The 23,592-nt window shown below is 47.2% G+C and overlaps 1 protein-coding gene across 1 annotated transcript in view; it reads right to left on the bottom strand.

The window, feature by feature from the left end:
- Positions 1-7,744: 7,744 nt before the first annotated feature.
- The window catches only part of LOC137537926 (uncharacterized), a 67,906-nt gene continuing 52,058 nt past the window's right edge, over positions 7,745-23,592 (bottom strand). Inside the window, exon 5 of the mRNA XM_068259854.1 lies at positions 7,745-8,007. Coding sequence (XP_068115955.1) covers positions 7,745-8,007 — 263 coding nt within the window. The remainder of the gene's footprint in view (positions 8,008-23,592) is intronic.

Below are 23,592 nucleotides of genomic sequence, written 5' to 3'. Positions count from 1 at the left end.
GGGTCCTTTGTTGCAGCTACATTTCCCTCCTGAGCCCCTGAGCCAGCTGCTGACCCTCCCTCCCTCCCTCCCAACTGCCCCTGCAGTCTATGGCAATGTAGCGTCTGACCTGCCTACTAGCACAGGTGAGATGCTACTCTGCCAAAGACTCTGCTTAGGCCTCGGGGAGCAACAGTTAAGATGGGGAGACAGCTTGGGGGCCCCTATAGACTCTGGGGCCCCTTCGCCTGTATGGTAGCGGCGGCCCTGCTTTTTTCCTATGTCACTGTCCCTTAGGGCTCGTTCACACTAGGGGCGTTTTCGGCCTTTTTTCAAGCACAGGCGATTTTTAAAATTGCCCACAAAATGCTGGTGCAATGAATTTCTATGGGAAGGTTCATATCAGCGCGGTTCATGCACTGTGCATTCAACAAACCGGTGCCTGTACCATTTTAGGGGCGTTTTACTATAATAGAAGGTATAGGAAGAGAGCGATAAACGCTCACAAAACTGCTGAATGTGGCGATTGCGTTCGCGATTTTGAGAATAAATACATTGTATTTATTATTTTCCAGGTCAAAGAGTTCACTTCATGACTTGCATCAGGGAGTGAATTACAAAACTGCTCTGGAAAAGCGCTTAGAAAAGCGCTTTTACCAGAAATGCAGCGCAGTAGAGCGCCGGGAGGGGGAAAGAAGTGCGCAAAAATGCAAAACACTTGCGTTTTCGATTTTAGGTGTGAATGAGGCCTCATAGTAGGCAGCAGAAATCTAACAGATATGACAGTCCATCTCCTCATAGGGGATTCTTAGTATTTCCTGCATTCTTTACAAAAGCACCAGCCCAGAAAAGAATTATACAAAGATGCCGGCCAGCTTTCCTAATTGTTTGCTTACTTTTTGGGCAGCTGAACTGAGCAACTGCCATTCAGTCAGTGCTTTTGAAAATAAAGAAGACCCCAAGACTCCACCATGAGGGGATGGGCTAGTAAAAAACCTGACTGATCCATTTGATTAATAATACTCACGGTAAGGGACAGTGACATGGGAAAAAATAAATGAATACTGTAGTTCATTTTACTCTGGGACATGTTATATGCATATGTAAACATGAATTTTAAAATTAAATTTTTTTTTTTGCATTAGTAGGGAAGCAGAACATGAATGACATTTTTACCTAATGCTGGGAATACACGGTTCGTTTTTGCCTTCGTTTAAACCTTCGTTTCGATTGTGCCTTTTGTCCTTTTCGATCCCGAAATAATCGGTCATACGGTTAATATCACCACCCACGGTTTCGTTTTTTTTTTCGATTCTGATGGTTTAGTTTTTCCAATGATCGAAGGCTGCAAAGAAACGAAACGAAAATCCCTTTTTACAGAGACGGACTAGCATAAACGAATATATAATCGATCTGAACAGCCATCAAGCCTACCAATGGCTCGATTAGATGGATAAAGAGAGATAATATCAAACATGTTCGATCACTAGTCGTTCGTTTTTGGGGTCTATTAATCGAAACTATAATGAGATTATGACTATTTTCACATACGTTTTCAACACTCGATTCGTTTACCGAACGAATCGAAGGTTTAAACGAAGGCAAAAACGAACCGTGTATTCCCAGCATTATTCCAAACAGCAACAATACTGAGCACATCCCTGATAAGTGTCTATGACCCCCTACCTCCCTTTTTTTCATTTTAATTAACCACTTACAAGAAGTCTCTGGACACTTAAGATAGCCATACACTGGTCGATTTGCCATCAGATCGACCAACAGACAGATCCCTCTCCGATCGAATAGGGATTGTATGGCTGCCTTTACTGCAAACAGATTGTGAATCGATTTCACTATGAAACCTATTCACCATCTGCTGAGCTGCCGCTGCCGCCTGTCCCCCCCCCCCCCCCGTATACATTACCTGAGGCTGGCTCCCGGGCGTGATGTCCCCGTCATGTGGCACCTCCGGCTCCGGCATCCGCATATAACTTGCGCTATCACACCAGTTACAACGGAAGTTCAAATAGAGCGCCCTCTATTTGTACTTCCGCTGTTACTAGCGTGACAGTGGAAGTTATACGAGGATGCCGGAGGTGCCATGACGAGAGCAGTGACGGACGGGAGCCAGCCTCCGGTAATTTATACCTGCGTCGAAAGGCCCCGAATCATACGCCGCAAGCGACGTGCTCCTTACCCGCCGGCGATCGACGGTAATTTCACGCACGGCGCGATCGTTGATATCAGGAGGAAATCAATCGGTTGGGTGCATTTAGCGTGAACTATTTGACAGCAGATTCGATCCCAGTGATCGAATCTGCTGTCGATCGGCGGGAAATCGGGCCAGTGTTTGGCCAGTTTTAAGGACCAGAGATTTCTCGGTAAAAAAAAATGGAGGTGCTGTTGGTATGATAGCAGAACTCCATGAGCCAGTCAAGAGCCAATTTCATTGGCTACTGACCCTGTGATCACATCACAGTGAACGCAGGGTCAGGAGCCAATGAAATCGTCTCCTGACCGGCTCACGGAGCTCTGCTGTCCTAGCGACAGGAGAGTGAGTGGACGGGAGAGTGATGCGATCTGCAGTAGCGTGCTGCTTTTCAAATCTACGCCCTGGCAGGAATAACAGGTGCCAAACATGGCATAGATTTCAATTACCGAGTTCCGGAAGCGGTTAACCTGGGAGGGACTGTGTGTGAAGTCAACAGGTATGCCAAGCATTTGCCTCATGCTGGGAACAGAGCAAGGTTTTCAGGTTTCTGATTATTGCCAGTCACAACGCTGGTCTCAGATTGGAGTTCCTGATCTCAAGCTCCCAATGACCCGTTCACTGCTGCACGGATACCCAGCTCCCATCGTGCTTTGCAATGTAACAACAGCATGTTACACTGTAGCAGAGCTCGTACCGGGCTCAGGGAGCCTGGGGAGGGCTCACATGATGGGGTGGGCCTTGGTGAACAGAAGGCTAAGGGCCAATAGGATGCGAGGAGGGGTGGGTTAAGCAGAAGGAAAGGGTTATATAAGGGGGGGGGGCGGAGTCTCTTCCCAGGCAGGCCGTTGGAATCAAGCTGAACATGGCAGCAAGCGTGGATGTGGAGGAGTTGGTGCGCAGGGTGCGCGAAGAGGCGGCTACCCGGGGGCCAGACTGGGTCTTGGGCCAGATGGGAGCCCTGGATCCCCGTCCGTGGCAGCAGGGGTGTCCACACGCGCTCGGAAGTCCCGCCCTCCGGAGCGCCTTAGTCCGGACGCATCCCCCAGAGCTCAGCGCCGCATTAGGAGCCCCTCTGCGGACCCTCCAGCCCCTTCCGCCAAGCAACACAAGGCTTCAGGCAAGAAGGCGGCTGGGAGGAATCCTCACACTGGGCGGAGCTCTTCCGGCGGTGCCAACCTTCCACCTTCCCCGGCAGCACCGCCGGCGTCAGCAGTGTCCTCCCCGGCGTCGGCTCCCCGCCCGGGGAGCAGGACTGCCCAGCGCGGGAAGAAGTCGGGAGCGGAGGCCTCCACCCGCAGCAAGACGGCCGCCACCCCTGGAGGGCGGGCTCCGGCATCCAGCAAGAAATCGCATGGCTCGGCTGGGCCTTCCGCGGCGGCGCGACATGGTGCGCAGGCCTCAACTTCTGGGCAGGCCCGAAAAGCGCTGGCAGGCGCCCCAACGGCTGCCCGTACCCACGGGCAGGCCCCCTCACTATCCCCCCCTACTGCAAGCTCGCGGGGCAACGGGAGAAACAGCCAGAGGCCCCAAAACAACAACAGTGGGAGCCCTCCTAGAGGAGTCGCCGGGGATTCCCCCAGGCAGAGCGGTTGCTCCTCCTCGGAGGCGGAAGAATCGGAGGATGGCGGACAAGACGGATCCGGCGCTTCGGCTGGCCAGGGCTCATGCTCGGCGCAGCCAGGTGAGATTGGGGGACTTACGGGAGCCCCGATTAGAGCTAATAGTGGGAGGGTGCCCAGGGGTGGTGGGGGTGATGTTATTCCCGCTGCTGCTGCTAATGTCGCTGCTGTGTCTAACCCTCCTGCTTCTGCTTTGACAATTGTAAATTCATTACTGCTGGGGCTTAGGGAGGCATTGCAAGGGGCGCAGGGCGCCCCTGTGGGACCTTCACCGGTCCCGGCCTGGACGGGTGAGGGGGGAGTGGGTCTGGGGTTTACCCCATCACCGGTGGTTAACACGGCAGGTTCTTCTCTCCTGCCGGTAGTTGGGCCTCCCCCCCCAACGGTTATGCCGGTAAGTGGCTTGGTTAATTCAGTGGCCCCCCCGGTACCTCAGTCAATGGGGGAGGTCTCGGGGGCAGCCGCGGCAGGTTCCGCGGCGCCAGTTGACATTATTAGGTTGGCGGATGCCGCCAAGAATGAAGTGTATGTGTGTTTTGAGGGCCCTTTGGGGACCCACCTCAAAAAAGAGGTGAGAGAGAAAATTTGGGGGGGAGAGTACATTGAAATTTATTCGATATTGCCCCTGGAAAAGTTTAACCTGGACCAGGTTAAGCCGGACAGCAGCAAAAAAGGGGACGAGGAACGCAGACGTTACAGGCTGATTCCCCGTACCTTCCGCAACTGGTTCCAGGCTTTTAACATCATGGCTAGCGTGATAGGGGAAAAGCAGCCGGAGTGCTGCTCCGCGCTTTTTTGCTATTTGGATAGTATCGCCAATGCATATTGGGCATATGGCGGTATGGCTTGGCTGCGCTATGACGAGCAATTTCGTCAGCGTAAGGCGGTTCGTTCGGCAATCCGGTGGGACCACAAGGACATGGTCCTGTGGATGAATATCATGATGCCTGCAAGCCGCGCTCCTCAGCCCTTTCAGGGAGGGGCCAGCAGTTCCGGGAACACAGGACAGCTGGCCGCCAAAAGGAAGGGAGTATGCTGGCAATATAACGAGGGGACATGCAGATTTGCAGGTGCCTGTAAGTTTAAGCACGAGTGCGGGTCATGCGGAGGTAGTCATCCCTCGGCAAGATGTTATAAGGCAGGTAAGACCCGGACCTCGGAGTCTTCAGGTAAGAGGGAGGACCCCAGTGATGGTGGAAAGGATGCTGCGTTTTCTAAATAGATATCCGGATTTGGAGGCAGCATCCTTGCTACGGAGGGGGTTTGAGAGCGGATTTGTGATTCCCTGCAGTGGGATTCCGGCAACTCTCCCTCCCTTTCGCAAATTTGAAATCGGTAGCGTTACACCCGGAAGTGATTTCCCTGAAGTTAGACAAGGAAGTTTCGCTGGGTCGCATGGCAGGTCCATTTGCGAACCCCCCTTTGCCGGAACTCGTTGTCTCACCCCTGGGTTTGGTTCCCAAAAAGGAGCCGGACTCATTCCGCTTAATCCATCACCTTTCTCACCCAAAAGGTGCATCGGTTAACGATGGCATAGACCCGGAATTGTCGTCAGTAGTATACACATCCTTTGATCAGGCGATTCAGTGGGTCAAGCGTTTGGGTCGGGGGGGCACTGATGGCAAAGACTGATGTGGAATCAGCGTTTCGCTTGCTGCCAGTTCACCCCGACAGTTTCCGCCTTTTGGGTTGTTTTTGGCAGGACAGTTTCTATGTGGACTTATGTTTGCCCATGGGCTGTTCTATATCTTGCCATTATTTCGAAACATTTAGCTCATTCGTGGAATGGGTGGTGAAGGAGGAGTCGGGCTTAGGAGCGGTCATTCATTACTTGGATGATTTTCTGTTCATGGGGTCAGGGGACTCGCAGTCATGTGCGTACCTATTAGCCACTATGCAACAGGTCTGTCAATCATTCGGTATTCCGCTCGCGGCCGAAAAAACAGAGGGCCCGCGGACGGTCATCAAGTTCCTGGGCATTGTTATTGACTCGGTCGCCATGGAGTGTCGCCTGCCGGAAGACAAGGTGGCGGACCTGAGTGAGACTATAGGGCGTGCCGTGGCGAGAAAGAAGATCACGCTACGGGAGCTGCAATCCTTGCTGGGGAAGCTTAACTTTGCATGCAGGATCATGCCCATGGGGCGGGTTTTCTGCAGGCGGCTGGCCCAGGCCACAGCGGGGATTGCGGCACCACATCATCGAATCCGTCTGACAAAAGAGCACAGGGCTGATTTAGCCGTCTGGGTATCATTTCTGGCGGATTATAATGGGCGGTCAATGTGGATGGAAGAGAGACGGGACAGTCATGACCTGGAATTGTTCACGGACGCATCTGGGTCCTGTGGATATGGGGCTTACTTTGCAGGACAGTGGAGTGCAGCTCCCTGGCCAACGGAATGGTTTCAGGCCGGCTTCACCAAGAATCTGTTACTGCTGGAACTGTTTCCAATCGTGGTGGCGGTGGAGTTATGGGGCAGCAAACTCAGGAATAAAAAAATCAGGTTTAACTGTGATAACTTGGGAGTGGTCACCGCAATTAATAAAGTGTCGGCGTCCTCCCCGCCAGCTGTTCGGCTGTTACGTTACCTGGTGTTGTCCTGTCTCCGCTATAATTTGTTTGTCTTGGCTGTACATTTACCGGGAGCGATTAACGATGTGGCGGATGCCCTCTCTCGTTTCCAGTGGGATCGTTTTCGGAAGGAAGCCCCCGGAGCCGAACAGCGAGGTCTGGTCTGCCCGGAGGCATTATGGCTGATTCCGTTCGGATAATAGAGGGTTGGATGACACGAGCGGTGTCGGCATCTACTTTGAAGGCTTATTCGGCGGTATGGGCCCAATGGCACGAAGTGTTGCAGCAATTTACGGGAGTAGTGACTGACACTGATCGGTTGTGCGTCCTTTTTTACTTCATGGCAAATAACGGCGCTGAGGGGGTGTCACCAGCGGCCTTGTCAAAAAAGATCACGGCCCTTGCATTCTTGTTTAGGATGCAAGGGGTTTTAGATATAACAAAAGACTCCAGAGTTAGTCTGGCAATGAGGGGTTACAGGGCGGGTAAAAAAACGAGGGATGCACGCCGTCCTGTTTCCTTTGAAATGCTATGTGCCATGTCCATGCATTTGTCTGATGTTTGTGTGTCACCATACGAGGCATGTTTGTTTTCTGTGGCTTTTTCGTTTGCCTTCTTCGGGGCTTTCAGGATTAGTGAGTTGGTTAGTCCCAGCAAATTTCGGCCAGGAGGTATTTTAAGGGGGGACGTTTCGGGGGGCGATGTTTCAATCGCGATTTATTTAAGAAAATCCAAAACCGATCAGGCGGGCAGGGGGAGGAGGGTCACCCTCTTTGAGGTCCCAGGTTCCCAGGTATGCCCGGTAGCTACGGCTAGGTCTTTCTTACACATCAGGTGCAGGGAAGGTCTCTCCTTCCTATGTCACGAGGATGGGTCCCCACTCACTCGCTTCCAGTTTGTGGCAGTGTTTAGAAAAATTTTGGGTAGGTTGGGTTACCCCCCAAAGAATTTTGCGTCCCACTCATTCCGGATCGGGGCGGCCACGGAGGCAGCTAGGTGGGGACTTAGCAACGCTTGGATTCAGCGTATCGGGCGGTGGGAGTCGTCCAGATTTCTTTCCTATGTGCGGCCCCACCTGTTGTGAGAGTAGGGGGAGGGAATCCTAAGCGTTCAGGATGGTTATGTTCCCTGTTGTGGTTGTGTGTTTCAGATTCTACGCCCTGCTTGGCTTGGATCCTCGGCCACTCTTATGTCGTCTGGGGAGCACGGCGAGCCGGAGCGCGGCCCGATGGCCGGCAGTTAGGCATTCCCAGAACACAGGCGTGTGTTCGATGGATCGGGGTGCCGGGTATGTCATGGTACAGAGTGGTCCCGGAGGTCCATCGTTTCGCCCGGCTGGACCGACCTCCTGACATTTTAGTAATTCATGCAGGAGGGAATGACCTGGCCGCACGCTCTACCAGGCAACTGGCCAGGGACATAAAATTCGATTTCTTAAGGTTGAGGACCAGCTTCCCGGGTACGATAATTGTGTGGTCAGAGGTGGTGGGTAGACTGGCATGGAGACAGGCTAGGTCAGTAGAAAGGGTTAATCGGGCCCGGAAGAAGTTAAACCGAGAGGTTTCCCGTTTCGTAGCTCGGAATGGGGGCGTGGCAGTCAGACATTTTGATTTGGAGGTGGACACGGCTAGATTTTTAAGGATGGATGGGGTACATCTCAACGCTGTGGGGACTGATCTGTGGACTCTAGCTCTCAGCGATGGAATCCAGCGGGCCCTCCGTTTGTGGTGGGCCTCGCGGGCATGAGGTGTCCTGCCCACGGGTGTGGAGGGGAAGGGCATCCGGAGGAGGTCAGAGAATTAGTGGATGGAGGTATTCACCTCGGTGTGAATCAATCCGGGAAGGTCTGCGTCTTCAATGAGCACCTACTGTTTGGCAGGCAGCTGTCCCTGAGCCGGTGTTTGCGGCGGGGGCCGTTACGCAGCTGCCTGCTTGTATTCAAGTGGACCTCTGGATCCCCCCTTTCCCTTTAAATTTTGGAATATTGTTAAGATTGAATAAAGGTAAAAGGCTGCTCTGGCCTTTTTTACACCACTTTAATGGCGTGTCCAGTATTTATTTTAGATAAGAGGTTGATGGGGAAATAATGGGGAGGCTGGATGTTAATTCAAGGAAGGTTGGCTGGGAACAAATAGGTCTTGCCCTCATCAAGCAGAGCTCGTACCGGGCTCAGGGAGCCTGGGGAGGGCTCACATGATGGGGTGGGCCTTGGTGAACAGAAGGCTAAGGGCCAATAGGATGCGAGGAGGGGTGGGTTAAGCAGAAGGAAAGGGTTATATAAGGGGGGGGCGGAGTCTCTTCCCAGGCAGGCCGTTGGAATCAAGCTCCCTCCCTCCCTCCCTTATGGTATACTGTTCTGCTGTTGGTTGGTTGTGTGTCTTGTTCTCTTGTCATTGCAGCCGGAGGGGAAGGGCATCCGGAGGAGGTCAGAGAATTAGTGGATGGAGGTATTCACCTCGGTGTGAATCAATCCGGGAAGGTCTGCGTCTTCAATGAGCACCTACTGTTTGGCAGGCAGCTGTCCCTGAGCCGGTGTTTGCGGCGGGGGCCGTTACGCAGCTGCCTGCTTGTATTCAAGTGGACCTCTGGATCCCCCCTTTCCCTTTAAATTTTGGAATATTGTTAAGATTGAATAAAGGTAAAAGGCTGCTCTGGCCTTTTTTACACCACTTTAATGGCGTGTCCAGTATTTATTTTAGATAAGAGGTTGATGGGGAAATAATGGGGAGGCTGGATGTTAATTCAAGGAAGGTTGGCTGGGAACAAATAGGTCTTGCCCTCATCAAGTAAATACAGCACTTGTTAATTACTGATGTCATAATTTTATAGGTTTTACACCAGATAACTATTGAGACACCAGTGTAAGTTAGATGAAATTATTTACAATTATGTAAGCCTCCCCCAAAAAGCTAATAATGCTGAAAGCAGCAGGCGTCCATTTTGTATTTTTAGGTCCTGTTTCTGCCTAGACTTGGATGTTAAAAATACTTTCTTTGTGGTGTGCGTCCGCAGGCTGCAGCAATTCACTGTGTGCCTCCACCCAGACAGGACAAGAAATGCCATTCAACCTGCAAATGGAAAATTCTTACAAAATGCTGATTTTCCTGTTTGCAGTAGTATGTATGCGTTTCCACAGCCTGGAGATTATTCTCTGCTGCCAGCGTGCAAGCAGCAAGGCTTTTGTGTTTCTTGTTTGTCCTTCGATAATGGTCTGCCGCCTCTGAATTAAAGTCCAGTTATTTTTATCATTTGTGTCATCTTGTTAAGCCACTCGTCTCGAGCAGACAGAGGCGTGCTGGCGAACAGACACAACCAGTCCCTTGATCTGTCAGATCTTTTAGTTGTCCGTTGCAGCACTCGTCATAATATGGTTTTCTGCTTTAGAGCTGAATACTAGGAATTCAACTAATGTTTCTTCCTCAGCACCATAAGACTACTAATTGAGGTCCATTTTAGAAATACAACAAACAGAAGTTTTAGCAAGGAGCCATTATTTTTTTTCGTCAATGTAAGTGCCAGGTAAAGACACGTACACTTTATTTTTTCCATGGGCCAAATAAGTTTTTGGGTCACTTTGGGTCAAAAGTAAAATACTTAAAGAGAGACTGAAGCGAGAATAAATCTCGCTTCAGACCTCAGATTTAGCAGGGGCATGTGTGCCCCTGCTAAAACGCCGCTATAGCGCGGCTTAACGGGGGTCCCTTCACCCCAAAATCCCCCTCCGTAATTCGGGGGAGCACTTCCTGGTTGGGGCAGGGCTAACCGCCGCAGCCCTGCCCCATGCGCGTCTGTCAGCGCGTATTTCCGCCTCTCCCCCGCCCCTCTGTCTTCCTTCACTGAGAGGGGTGGGGGAGAGGCGGCGATGCGCCGCTGACAGACGCGACTGGAGGCAGGGCTGCAGCCGTTAGCCCTGCCTCCAGGAGCGACCAAGTCTGCGACCAAGTGTCGCAGTGGGGCATTTGGGGGTCAAGGGACCCCCGTTTAGCGGCGCTATTGCGGCGGTTTAGCAGGGGCACACTTGCCCCTGCTAACTATGAGCTCTGAAGCGAGATTTATTCTCGCTTCAGAGTCTCTTTAAGGCAGGATTAAACTGACACAATATTTAATAAGAAATTTCCTATTTATTACCCATACAGTTATCATATTTGCTTTTGTACAAAAGTATTATTGTCCATTTACAAATTACAAGTTCCCAAAGTACAGTTTATTTGCTCTGAAAAACGCCATTGCATTTTACTGTATAGCTGCTATATCTATATATTATAATGTATCCAGTGATCATTTCTCAGCTCTCTCTGCTTCTACTATGAGGGCACCGCAGTTTCAGCACTGCCAGGAATGTTTACCTACAAAGGAATGTAAACAAAAGATAATGTTTTCACCTCTTTGGATGCAGCAAGAAGCTTCCCACTGAAGAAGAAAGTGCTGTGTTTAACTAAATGCAGTTCTGCTTCAAATTTTGTTTGGGTTGGCTATGTCGACCTAAACTGATCAGAAAGCTGATACTGCACCTGCACAGGAGCAAAGATTGTAAATATTGCTGCACCTGGTGTTCGGGGAGCACAGGATGCAGTAGGGCTAACTGTCACGGTCTCGCCGTGGCAGTTCTGTTTTGACCCCTCCCTCACGGTGTCACGGGGCGGGGAGCCATCCTCACGGCGAGGAGAGACTAGAGCGGGGAGAAAAGATCGAGGTGCCAGCCAGGAATATAAGATGCAGAATGCTGGTAATCACAATGTATATTCATTCCTTCCTGCCTCCCTCCCAATGTGCCCCCGTGTCCCCTGTTTGCAGAGTATAAAGTGCGCAGCGGCGTTCATCTTACCGTTCATCCTCGCCGGATCGGCATCAGCTTCATTCTGCTTCCTGTGACGTCACAGGAGGCAGGAATCAAAAGAGCCAGATGCCGGCGAGCATGAACGGTAAGGTGAAAGCCGCTCCGCTGCACACTTTATACTCTGCAAACAGGGGACACGGGGGCACATTCGGAGGGAGGGAGGGAGGGAGGGAGGAAGGAATGAATATACATTGTGATTACCGGCATTCTGCACCTTATATTGCCGGCTGGCGCCTCGATCATTTTTTTTTCCCTTTAAACATTCGTTATGGAATGCAGGACTAGGGGTGTATTGGGGGCGTGGTTAGCGGTGGGGCCTTAATGTCCCGGTTTCCCTTTCCTAAATGTTGGGAGGTATGCAGGATGTCTGCGGTGGACCGTTAAAAGCCCCAGGTAAGTTCAATTATTTTTTTTCTACCCTTACAGTACTCCTTTAAAGTTAGTGAAACAGCAAGGGATACGAACACCAAAACTCGCAATGAAAACAAAATCTCACAGGCAACATGGGAAATGTATCAACCCCTCCAGTCTACATTAGTGGCACTAATGGAGCTCAAAGGTAGATTTGGTTTAAAGTACATTTTTGTTGATAAAGGCCATTTCAGGATATTGCTTTCACGTTACTTTGCCAAAAATGGTACCTTGCTGGTTGTTACTTATTTTTCTAAACAGTTCAGAGTAATTCAATACAATATTATAAATTCTCCTATAGAGTGCCTAGGGAGAGAAAAGAATATTTTCTAAAAGAAGCAGACATATAGTACTTTGACTAAAACAACCAGTGGCAACCAGTGGCGTATCTAGAGGGGTACAGGCATGGATCCAGCCACAGGCGCCATGCCTAACCCTCCTCTCTCGTGCTGCACAGCTATACTGGGTGATGCGTAATATGTTGGCGCTTTATAAATACAATAAATAAATAATAAATAAATGCATCTCAACAGAGATGGATTAAGATGTAATGGGGACCTAGGCATGGTAGTAGATTTGGGGCTTCTTTGTGGTCTTTATGTGCCCCCCTTGTGATCCTTTTGAGACCCCCTTGTGGTCCTTTTGGGAAGCTGAACCACAATTTCAGTGTCTTCCATACTACCCAGATACACCCCTGTAAAAAGCCTGGGAGAGGGAGGGAAGCCTCTGGATCCTTCAGAGGCCTTCTACATCGTTCTCCAGACCCCTCCTGTATGCCGGCATCCCCTGGAACTTTGCGGCCTCTCTCCTCTATGTGAATAAGCACAGCCACACTGCACTTGCGCAGTAGCACAAACTTGTTCAGGCTTCTGCGAAAAAAGCCAAGCCTGACTGGGTCCATGCTAATGCCAGGTGAGAGCCGTCAACAAGGGCTTGTTGACGGGGGGGGGGGGGGGGGGGGGGCAGCGCTGGAATATCCCAGTGGAGAAGGATGGGGAAGCATATTGAGGTTAAGTATCCATTTCAGGCTCTTTTTTTTTCCGCTACAGGTACACTTTAAAATTGTTACAGTAAAACCTGTGATTGCTTATTGCACAATCCTAATGAAGTAATGAAATGTGTCACACCTGTAGGTGGAGCCGTGCTCTATGTGCAGCCTTGTCTTGTGTGAGCCCAGTGACGGTGGAAATTCCCTCTCTCTTTGCTGTGATATTTTTATTTACTAGGCTACCTAAGCCCGTTTAAAAACAGGCTCTAGGTAGTGATCTAAACGCGCCCGCCGCCCGTGTGCCAGCGCCCACCGCGCTCCCGCCACGTGCGCCAGAAGTGCGTGCACACCCACCCGCTGTGCGCACACGCCCGCCCTGCTCCCTGTCCTCACCTCCCATCCCAACAGCTTTCTGTACTGCGCACATGCGCAGTACAAAAAAGCTTCGGACAGACAGACAGGGAAAGTGGATGACGCAGGGACAGTTAGGTTTTATTGTATAGGATTACAGTTATGACTATGGCTTGCTGTAGCCAGATCAGCAGTGGGCTGACAGCCAAAGTAAAGCATTTTTGTGCAGTAAAGCTGATAAGCAAGTTTGAACTGCAGGTGATGAAAAGGTCAGTATGCAATGGCCAGACTGCTGTTCCCACAGGAGGAGGAGAGCCTTAAAGGACACCCGAGGCGAAAATAACCTAATGAAATAAACTATTGTATCTATCTTCCTTCTCCTAAAAATGACTTTTTAAGATATTCCATAGTTTTATTTTATTGTTAAATCTACTTTTTAAGTTTTAACTGTTTTATTGTTTTTGCTCAATGACACATTCATTGAAGTATGGCAGAGCTAAAAATTCGATGAACTATTGACCCTTTTTATCTCTTTCCTGCTCTCAGAAGACATTTTCTGCTAGGAAAGTGTTTAATAGTTGGAATTTCTTATCAGTGAGGGTCACACTGTGGTCACTTCCTGTCTGAGTCAGGATTGAGTCAGCCACTTACATACCTGATATTTAACTCTTTCAGGCAGAGATTGTGTAGATAAGCTCTCATTCTACATGAAAGTGGTAAAATTGGCCAACTGAAATTAGATGTGTGTACTAGGCTTGCTTTGGCTCCACCAGTGTGCGTATCTAGAGGCTTAAAGCTACGTACACATGGTAAACCGTCGGTCTTACCTGGTTGACTGTCTTAGATATTCTAACTATTAAAATACCTCTAAATACCTCTACTAAGAAGGAAACAGCATTTATTATCCCTTATTCCCCAGTGAAGGCATGGCTCTTGTTTGCAAACTATGAGAGTCACTCTGTCTAAACTTACCCCCACTAGCCCCAACCCCCTCCTACATTGTCCACTGCACGGGGTTCAATGGCATGTCAGCCACGCCCCTCTCCCACATTCTGATTGGGAGACAATGGTGAGCAGTAGCTCAGCTCCACCTTCCCTCCCAGAAGACAGCACAGCTCAGCAGTGTTCAGAAATCACTATGCTATGCAGCAGTGGCAATCAACTGACAACCTCTGTTTCTTTTATGATAAAGGAATTTGGGGGTGCTTTTCATAAGCAAAACATAGCTTATATGACAAGAGGGAAAGATTAGGTTAAAAACAATAAAAGCTAGGCAAGGCCTTTCAAGGGGCGTACATTTAAAAAAGGCACAGGTTAAAATGTACTCAGATTTACCGGTTATAGGTGTGTTATAATTGGTTAGTAGATTATCTGTAAATTTACCGATATTCAGCTGTGTGATTTTACAGTTAGTAGATTATCTGTACTGATCTGTATTATAATACAGATCAGTACAGATAATCTACTAACTGTACTGTCTACTAACCGGTACCTAACCCTCACATCAGCCCTCCCCCTACCCACTCCTAACCCTAACCTCCATGCCTCACCCTCTACCATCCCCCTATATATACTTAACCCAAAACACCCCTTGCCTATGCCTGACACCCCCACCTAACCCAGCCACCCCCTACCTACCCCTAACACTAAACAACCCCCCCCCCACCCTTACTTTCAGACATTGCCGCTATTTAACCCGTGGCAGAGATCTTCAATACTACAGCCACCACCGCCGCTAATTATCCTGTGCCGTAGTTCTACTATCGTATAGTGGTACTCTGGTACCCGCTCTATCCACTAATCACCCGCACCCTAATTACCACAATTCATACATACAGTCTCTGCCCAAATTATCAGGCCTGTGTTAATTTTGTCCCGGTCCCCCAAGACTAGAACTGGCCCTGCATGTTACATCATTTCAATGATTTCAGCACATGCAGAAATTACATTCCGGTAACATCTCTGCAGCACTGTAAGCTCTTTAGACTACTTTAGACTCTGCACTTCATAAAACTACACAGTTTGCAAAAATGAAAGTTAACACTTCCTGTTGCAATAAGTAGGTCAGAGCAGTTATAGTTTGTCTCCAGTGTCTTGAAGCTTGAATGTTTGATGTTCCTACATCTGGAACATTATTATGTGTATATTACGTGTAAAGTGATATCCACTGCTGCTTTGACTTCTGACAAAAAACAAATAAAACACTACTCAATTTTTAAATTCGATATTAGATTCTATAGTACATAAACACCAACACTAATAAAAATCTATTGAGACTATGGAAGCTACTGGACGCTGACAACCCGGTATTGTAAACATATTTGTTGCGAAAAGTACAGATTTGCAATGCACAAAACATTGATTAATGCAACGTCCACTAAAAATTGTAACATTTAAAATCCATATGTACACATATTTATCCCGGAGTAAAATACACTATTAATTACTTTTTGCCTATGTAGCTGTCGCTTACAGTAGGCAGTAAAAATCTAGCAGATTTGACAGGTTTTGGACTAGTCCAACTCCTCATGGGGAAATCTTAGTATTTCCTTTTATTCTTTGTAAAAGAGCTCTATGAAAAGGATCCATACAAAAATTCCAGTCAACCTCCCTAATTCTTGCACTCTATTTTGGCAGTGGGACTGATCAACTGCTGTCCAGCAAGTGCTTTTGGAAAAAAAAATGATTGAAGGCTAAATCGCCAAATAAGGGCCGGTGTCAATATATCAGAAACTTGTCAGGTTTTACAACCTACGTACTGTAAGTGTAAGCCATAGGAAAAAATACATTTATAGTGAATTTTCACTCTGGAACATCTGTACATTTTATACATATGCATTTTACATTTTTACAATTTTTCATGATAGTGGTACTTTAAAATGTACAATCATATGCACTTAAAAATGAAGAGGCTGAAGTAGGCGTTTAACACCAGCATGAGGGTGGGCGGGTATTTCTCCTTTTACCCATGTGCATCACCGTATTAGGCCACATCTGTGGTACGCTGCAATGCTTATGCCCGCATGCTGTTTGTGATCACGTTTATTGGAAATAAAAGATGCATGAAGACTTAGTCGGTGGACCAGCTGTGCTCCTTTTATCTGTTGACAAAAGCAGGTTGGTTCCACAAATTCATGCTGCTGACACCAAATTTGCCCTGCCATCTGTGTGTCACGAGATTCATCGGACCAGGTTATATATTTCCAGTCCTGCTTGGGTGAGCGCCAGTACCCGCCCCAACCTGAGCTCATTATTTTTGAATGACAGCAGTGGAACCCATGTGCTTTAACAAGCGGTGCCTTCTGAGATTCATTTCTGCTCACTATAGTTGTATAATGTATAATTTGTAGAGTTACAGAATGGTTATCCAAGTTACTGTTGCCTTTCTGTCAGCTCAAACCAGTTTGGCCATGTTTGTCTATATTCCCTTAACAATAAGGCATTACCATCTGGAGGACTACCACTAACTAGAAGGATTTTTTATTCCATTCTAGAGACTGTTGTGAGTGAAAGTTAATTACACACACTAGAAACAAGTTGCAGGGTGCTAACAATACCTGCTTAACAAAGACATCTGCAAACATTGTGATGTTCCTATCTTTAGTCTTGACAGGTGCAGCTCTGCAGAATGTTTGTTTCTTTCTGAGAATTCCAAAGCCACAGAAAATAATTTCTGGTCTCCCAGAGTTCTCTGGGAGCAAAATCACACATAGCTAAACAGCCTAGGCTAAGCATCTCTAAGAGTGTGGAGGCTACATACAATACACTGTCTAGATAGAGGAAGGGTTTCTGATTCTGAGACCAGGAAAATTACTGTAAAAGTGGGTACCCTGAATAATTGACTGCAATCGACTATGTTACTACCGTTTAATAGCCATTTTTTGTGTGACAGAAGGCAGTAGTACGGGAGGGGGGGGGGAGGAGGTGTGTCCTGGACATGCTTGTTTGAGGTTAGTGCTAGTGTCACATTTTTACTATAAGATCACCAATCGTTTCCTTTTTTGCCTGCGAGATGCTGTTTTCATTTCAAATAATGCCTGGTCTCCCACAATGCTCTGAGAGGATAATTCCGCATAGCTAAAAAGCCTATGCTGAACATCACTGGGAGGGCGAGGCTACATACCAATATACAGCAATATATAGCTATAGGGAGTGTTTCTGATGCTGAAACCAGGAAAGTTACAGTAAAAGTGGGTATCCTGAATAATACGTTGTTACAGTGCCCCTTTCAATCAGTTGTTTAGTCAATGCACAGATAAAAATGTTCTCAACTTGTCTGTCTTAAACTAGCCATACAATGTACAATTTCTATGTCCAATTAGACATCTGATTAAACTAAATATCTAGTGGATCTTAAATTGAAGTGAATTTAAACATTTGTGATAGACATCACAATCTGAATGAGGGGCTAAAATCAATCTAAAGACTGAGCCCCATTATTGGCTTTTAGTTGGTTGTAAAGCAATATTGATCCCAATGATGAATGTAATATCGATCAGACAAAAAAAAAATCAAATAGTTTATGGCCAGCTTTAGTAGTGATTTCTCTCATCTGTTCTGATCCATGATCTGTCTCTGCATTGGCCACATGCATTCCAGGTGTGTGCAAGTTTCTTATCTCCTGACATCGCTCGGGAGCTGCAAGCATATTCAATTGCCAGCTTCTCCTGGGTGGTGGTAAGGCCTCATTCAGGCGAATACAAGTCATTTGCCTGAGAGTTGCAGGTAGTTGCCAGACGATGTCAGAGCGAGGTTCTGTGCGGTGGAGCTGTCATTAGCACCGCTACCTCGCTCACATGTTTAGATGTAAAAAATACTGTTGCACCTCTATTCGCTACAGTGTCGGGCACCCCAACACTCCCCCGATGTCTGCTGCATCTGGTACTAACAGTTCTGGGCTGTCCCTTCACACTCTCCGCACCTCCACCAGAGCCACTGTTGCTACAACAATCCCACTGCCCGCTGCTATAGTAACCGCCCTGGACATATGGCACACCTCTGACTGGCAGCCCTGTCACTGTCGCTCCACGCTGTAGAAGCGCACACCCCACTGCACCAGCCACTCTTATCTTCAGATCAAACACTAAAGTGGGCAGCACAACAAAAAGCAATAGGACTACCCCTCCTTAGTGGGCAAATGGGGAACCTGGGGGTGGTTTGAAGATACTTTTTGAATTGAAGAGTAGCAGCTGCAGAGTGTGCGGCAGTGTTGGCATTGATAGGGTGCCAAGGCAGCCAGGCAAAGATGCTCTGGACGATCAGGGGAGTCTGATGGAGATATGGCAGTAGTACCAATGGGGAGTGGATCTACAGGTGAGATTACAGATGAAGAAGGAGTTGGGCTGTTACTACATATTGGGTCCCAACTGCTGCATGATACCCAATGCAAAAATATCTGAGGTGCAATAACTAGTCCAAGCAATACCTTTTCTAGATAACCAGGCGCCATCGCATGGTCTCCCTCCATCTGGATGACTGTCTGCAAATACATAAAGATAAAAAATATTATAATTAATAGTTGGCAATGGTATCTAGGGTGTTCAAATAATGCATTTCCATGTGTTAAAAAAATGGTTCTGATCTGGTCCACAGGCACATACCAGCCCGCCCCCTGCTATCCTCCAATGACCTGCGCCTAGTCGCACCCCGCATATCTCAGTCACATGCATGATTGCAGGACTTCACCAGGGCTGCCCCTACTCTCTGGAACTCACTCCCACCAGCCATCAGACTCGCCCCCACCTTTAATACCTTCAAACAAGCTCTCAAGACTCACCTTTTCATGCTTGCATACCCCCCTACACCAGCACCATAATATGTTCTGTTAGACACTATCAAAAGATGCACCTATTGTCTCCACCCCCACCCTTTAGATTGTAAGCCTCTGGCAGGGCCCTCCTCCCTAGTGTTTCCAGCTTGATTATGCAATCTTACAGACAATCACCCCTCTCGTGGACTAGAACAGTCTCTATTTTGACCTATGACACTTTTGTTATCAAATCATTTGCATGATCTTGTTTTGTTGTGAGTTTCCTGCATGTTCTACCTTGTATGTTAACCCATTTATCTATTGTGCAGCGCTGCATAATATGTTGGCGCTTTATAAATACAATAAATAATAATAATAATAATAAGGAATCTTGTGTACAATGTAGAACACTTGCACCACCATGTGGTCACTGTTTAGAATGCAATTACTTTCCTTTGGAACCTTTTCACTGTTCTATGTTTAGTATTTTAAAGTAAAACCGAAGTGGAGTTAAAGGACAACTGAAGTGAGAGGGATATGGAGGCTGCCACATTTATTTCCTTTAAGCAATACTAGTTGCCTGGCAGCCCTGCTGATCCTCAGCCTCTAATAGTTTCAGCAATAGACCCTGAACAAGCATGCAGCAGATCAGGTGTTTCTGACATTATTGTCAGATCCCACAAGATTAGCTGCATGCTTGTTACTGGTGTTATTCAGACATTACTGCAGCCAAATAGATCAGCAGGGCTGTCAGGCAAATGGCATTGTTTATTAGGAAATAAGGATGCCAGCCTCCATATTTTGCTCACTTCAGTTGTCCTTTAAGGGTAAAAACAGATACTAACCTAAAAAGGGGGAAGCCTCTGGATCTTACCCACATCCTCCTTGCTCCTACCGCAGCTGCCGAAACCCTCTTGAAGATCGCAATAGAGCTCCTCTCCATGCACATGCGCAGCTGTGCTGCACCTGCTCTAGTATGGCCACGCCTGCGGGTAGTACAGAGCCTTACAGCACAGTATGGCTGCACTTTTGTCTGATGTCTTAAAGAGGTCCATGTGTAGCAACCATGGGGGCCAGCAAGAAGTGGGCAAGACTAGATTTTTGGGAAGGCAACATAGGCCCGGGACTTGGGCGTCTGCACATGGGAAAAGGGTTGCTGCATATGGAGAAGGTGGCTGCAAACAGGGTACATCACATGGAAGAGGGGTGATGCTGCCTAAAAGAGCTGTACATGAAGCAGAGGGGCTGCTGTTCATGGACATTACATATGGATGAGGTGGCTGCACATGGAATGGGGGACACTGCTGCACATGGAAGGGGATCAACAAAAAAGTTGGCTTAGGGGCGCTAAAAGTGTAAATCCAGCCCCAGGGAGCCTCTGCAGGATCCACAAGCTTCCCACTTCGTAGCTAAGTATGTTTTTTACCCTTAGCTTTGTCTCTGATACACTTTAAGCACATGCAATGTGAGATGGAACGGATTTACCTGAAAGCCAGCATTTCTACTTTGCTCTAAAAGATTCCTCACAGCTTGAAAGCTACTATCACAGAATTTTTTTTTTTTTTTTTTAGCAGATCACTGAAATGGTTAAACAAAAGCACTTTGTCCTGCTATTCAGCTTCAAATCTACATCCAAACTGTAGATAACACAATCTTTGTTTACATTCCAATGTTGTTACAATGTTTGTAAACACATTGTAACAGGTGAAAAGGAGCTCTCGGTGAATCTCTTTGCTTCACACACACACAGTTCAGAATAGCTCATTAGAAGGTGTTAATATATAATAAAAAGCAGTTTGAATAAAATGCAATGACAGCTTTTAGGGCATGATAAACTACACTTTGGAAACTTGTAATTTGTAAACAAACAATATTACTTATGCACAAAAGCAAATATGATAACTGTATGAGTAATTAAAAGTGGGAAAACTTTTATTGAATGTTATGGTGGAGTTTCAGACCACTTTAAGACTATTTCAGACAGACGGCTAAACTTCTGGCTGCAATTTGATGCAGACCGAGTACCATGCAACAAAACGACCATCCAATGTTTCAGTGAGAAGAACTCCTCCAAAATGGCCGTACTAAACACCTCATTGCACCTGCAGCAGTCCACATAAAATGGGGCTCAATGAACGCATCCCATCCCAGGCTTGGTAAACTGCCTGTCACAAGTTTAAAGTCACAAATTTTGGGGTGATCCTCGGTATATTCTGCTATGACCCAGATCAGAGTTCCAAACTACTGCCACCGAATTATCAACATTTTGTATTTATACAATGCTTACTTGGTCTGCAAAACTCTACATCTACTCCCTACTACACAGTCCATAGTCCAATGTCTCTAACACAGCCTAAGGCAGGCATGGGCAAACTTGGCCCTCCAGCTGTTAAGGAACTACAAATCCCACAATGCATTTGCCTTTATGAGTCATGACTGTGGCTGTCAGACTCCTGCAATGCACTGTGAGACTTGTAGTTCCTCAACAGCTAGAGGGCCAAGTTTGCCAATGCCTGGTCTAAGGGCTCGTTCACACTATGAGCGTTTCTGTTTTTTTAAGCGATGACAATTTTAGAAATCACCCTAAAAGTGATTGCGCAATGTTTTCCTATGAGAGTGTTCGCATGTGAGCGTTTAGATTTCTCTTCAAACGCAAAAGGGCTACATGTACCATTTTCTGAGCGCTTTGGCTCAATGGAAAGTATAGGGAAATTGCAAAGCACTTGAAAAAGCGATTTGTATAGCGATTTCCCGAGCGCTTTTATGAATAAATACATTGTATTTATTCATTTCCTGGTCAGAGTTCACTTACTGACAGACGTCAGGAAGTGAAAAAAAATCATTGCTCAGTAAAAGCGCTTAGAGAAGCACCTTTCTAAGCGAAAATCACTGGGAAAAGCGCTGTAAAAATCACAGTAAATCGCTCAGTGCTTGCGATAGCGCTGGTGATTTGTAATGTGAACAAGGCCTAAGGCCACTTTGGAGAGAGAATCAATGAACCTTTCTGTATGGTTTTGATATGTTGAAGAAAACGCATGAAAACACAGGGAGAACGTACAAAGTCACTGCAGATACTGTCCCCTCCTGGCTCAGATGAGAACCAGGGAACCTAGTGCTGCAAGGTAATGCTATCCACTGTGCCACTATGCTACCCAAACAGCAGACACTTGGGCTGGGCTCACACATAAAAGGTGTCAAGCCCTGTCCTGTCAGTTGGCTATTGGTTTTGTATGAGTTTATCGAGGACTTGGTTCACACATAAATCTGTACATGTCAGGTCCTGTCCTGTCAGTTTTGTACGAGTTTTCTATGGCTTGATTCACACATTAAAGGTGTACATTTCCAGTCACATCCAGTCCTGTCAGCTTTGTTTTCTATGGCTGTGATCTCACATAAAAGGTGCACAGTTCCAATCCTGTTAGGTAAAACTGATAGAAAAAGTGGGGGGAAGGCTGCGCATCCCTAGACACATGCTGCAATGGAATGGTTAATCGCACAGGCATACACCGCCTCTATTAGACTGAAAAATGCATGCCCTGCATCCAAAACAATGCTAACATTTATTACGCTAGTGCTGTAATATGTACGAACAGAGGAGCCAAGCAGAGTGAGACCTGGTCCACACTAGGTCCGGAAACGTATCCGTGGCTGCGTTTTTCAAACCTGATGAAAAACGGAGTCCCGGATACTAATGTTCAAAATAGCAGCCAGCCTCACCCAAGTAAAAACCGGATCCGTCTGCGTTTGCAGGGACCCGTTTTCAAAACCTAAACGGAAGGTCCGGACCTGCTGCATTTTCACGCAACGGATCAGGACCACGGATACACGCAGGGGTAGTGAAAAGCAATGAGAAAACGCATCTCCAGCTCCACAGGCAAAAAACTGATGTGAAAACGGATAGCCTGAGCTTTATGATTGGCCCAAAAAAATCCTCCCACTCCTTCCTAATGATAGAGACGTTTTCTGTCAGGGAAAAACTGAACGGAAACTGATGCAAAACTGATGCACTTTCATCAGTTTGCAGTACGGTGGTACTTCCCCCTGATCCGGACTGCAGTGTCCGTCCTGCAACTGTGTCTAGTGTGGACCTAGCCTGAAACAATGTTCTAAAAATGATAAAAAGACGGAAGTCGTGGTGGACTTACCTCCCTCTGGTAGTGGACATATACTCAAATGCAGAGTAAAGAGACCCTAAAGGTGGTCACACACCATACAATTAAAAGATACAATGTTACACCAATTCGATCCCCCCCCAAAAAAAAATCGAAAGCTTTTTTTCATTTGTTCGAGAAATCTGATCGAATTTCCCATATTTATTTGATAAAAGATCTGGAGTGTTGGATTTTTCTGATACATTTTTATCAAAATTGTATAGTGTGTGGTAGATTGTCAGTTACTTGATGTACGGACCCAAGCAATTTTTTTTCTGAGTTTCCAATCATTTTGTTCATAACTGAAAAACAATTTGAACATAGGTGTGTGGTACTTTGGTCAGATTTTTGAGATGTTACAATCAGTCAGAAAAATTGTTTGCAATTCTTGAATTGAAAAGATATTTAAAAAAAAATTGTATGGTGTGTATAAAAAAAATTGTATGGTGTGTGGCCACCTTATGAGCATGAGTCCACTGATGCAGTGGTGTCTGTTTTTCAGCTACTCATCAATGTTATAGATGCTGAAAAGCAGACAGCTGAAGGGATGCAATGCGGCTACGCATTACTTCCGCTCCCATTCGTGTCACTTCTGCATCTCCCAATACGTAAGTGCATAGCAGGAGACGTGGATGCAGCCGAGCGGAAATCTGCAGCATGCTGCAGATTCTCGGATCGTTTCGCACCGCTCTGCATAACCAGCACGCAATGGAAACTGTTTTATC

Source organism: Hyperolius riggenbachi, chromosome 11 (genome assembly GCF_040937935.1).
Source record: "Hyperolius riggenbachi isolate aHypRig1 chromosome 11, aHypRig1.pri, whole genome shotgun sequence".
Classification (NCBI taxonomy): domain Eukaryota; kingdom Metazoa; phylum Chordata; class Amphibia; order Anura; family Hyperoliidae; genus Hyperolius; species Hyperolius riggenbachi.
The sequence above is the reverse complement of the archived record's forward strand: the minus strand, read 5'-3'. Positions and strand labels throughout refer to the sequence as shown.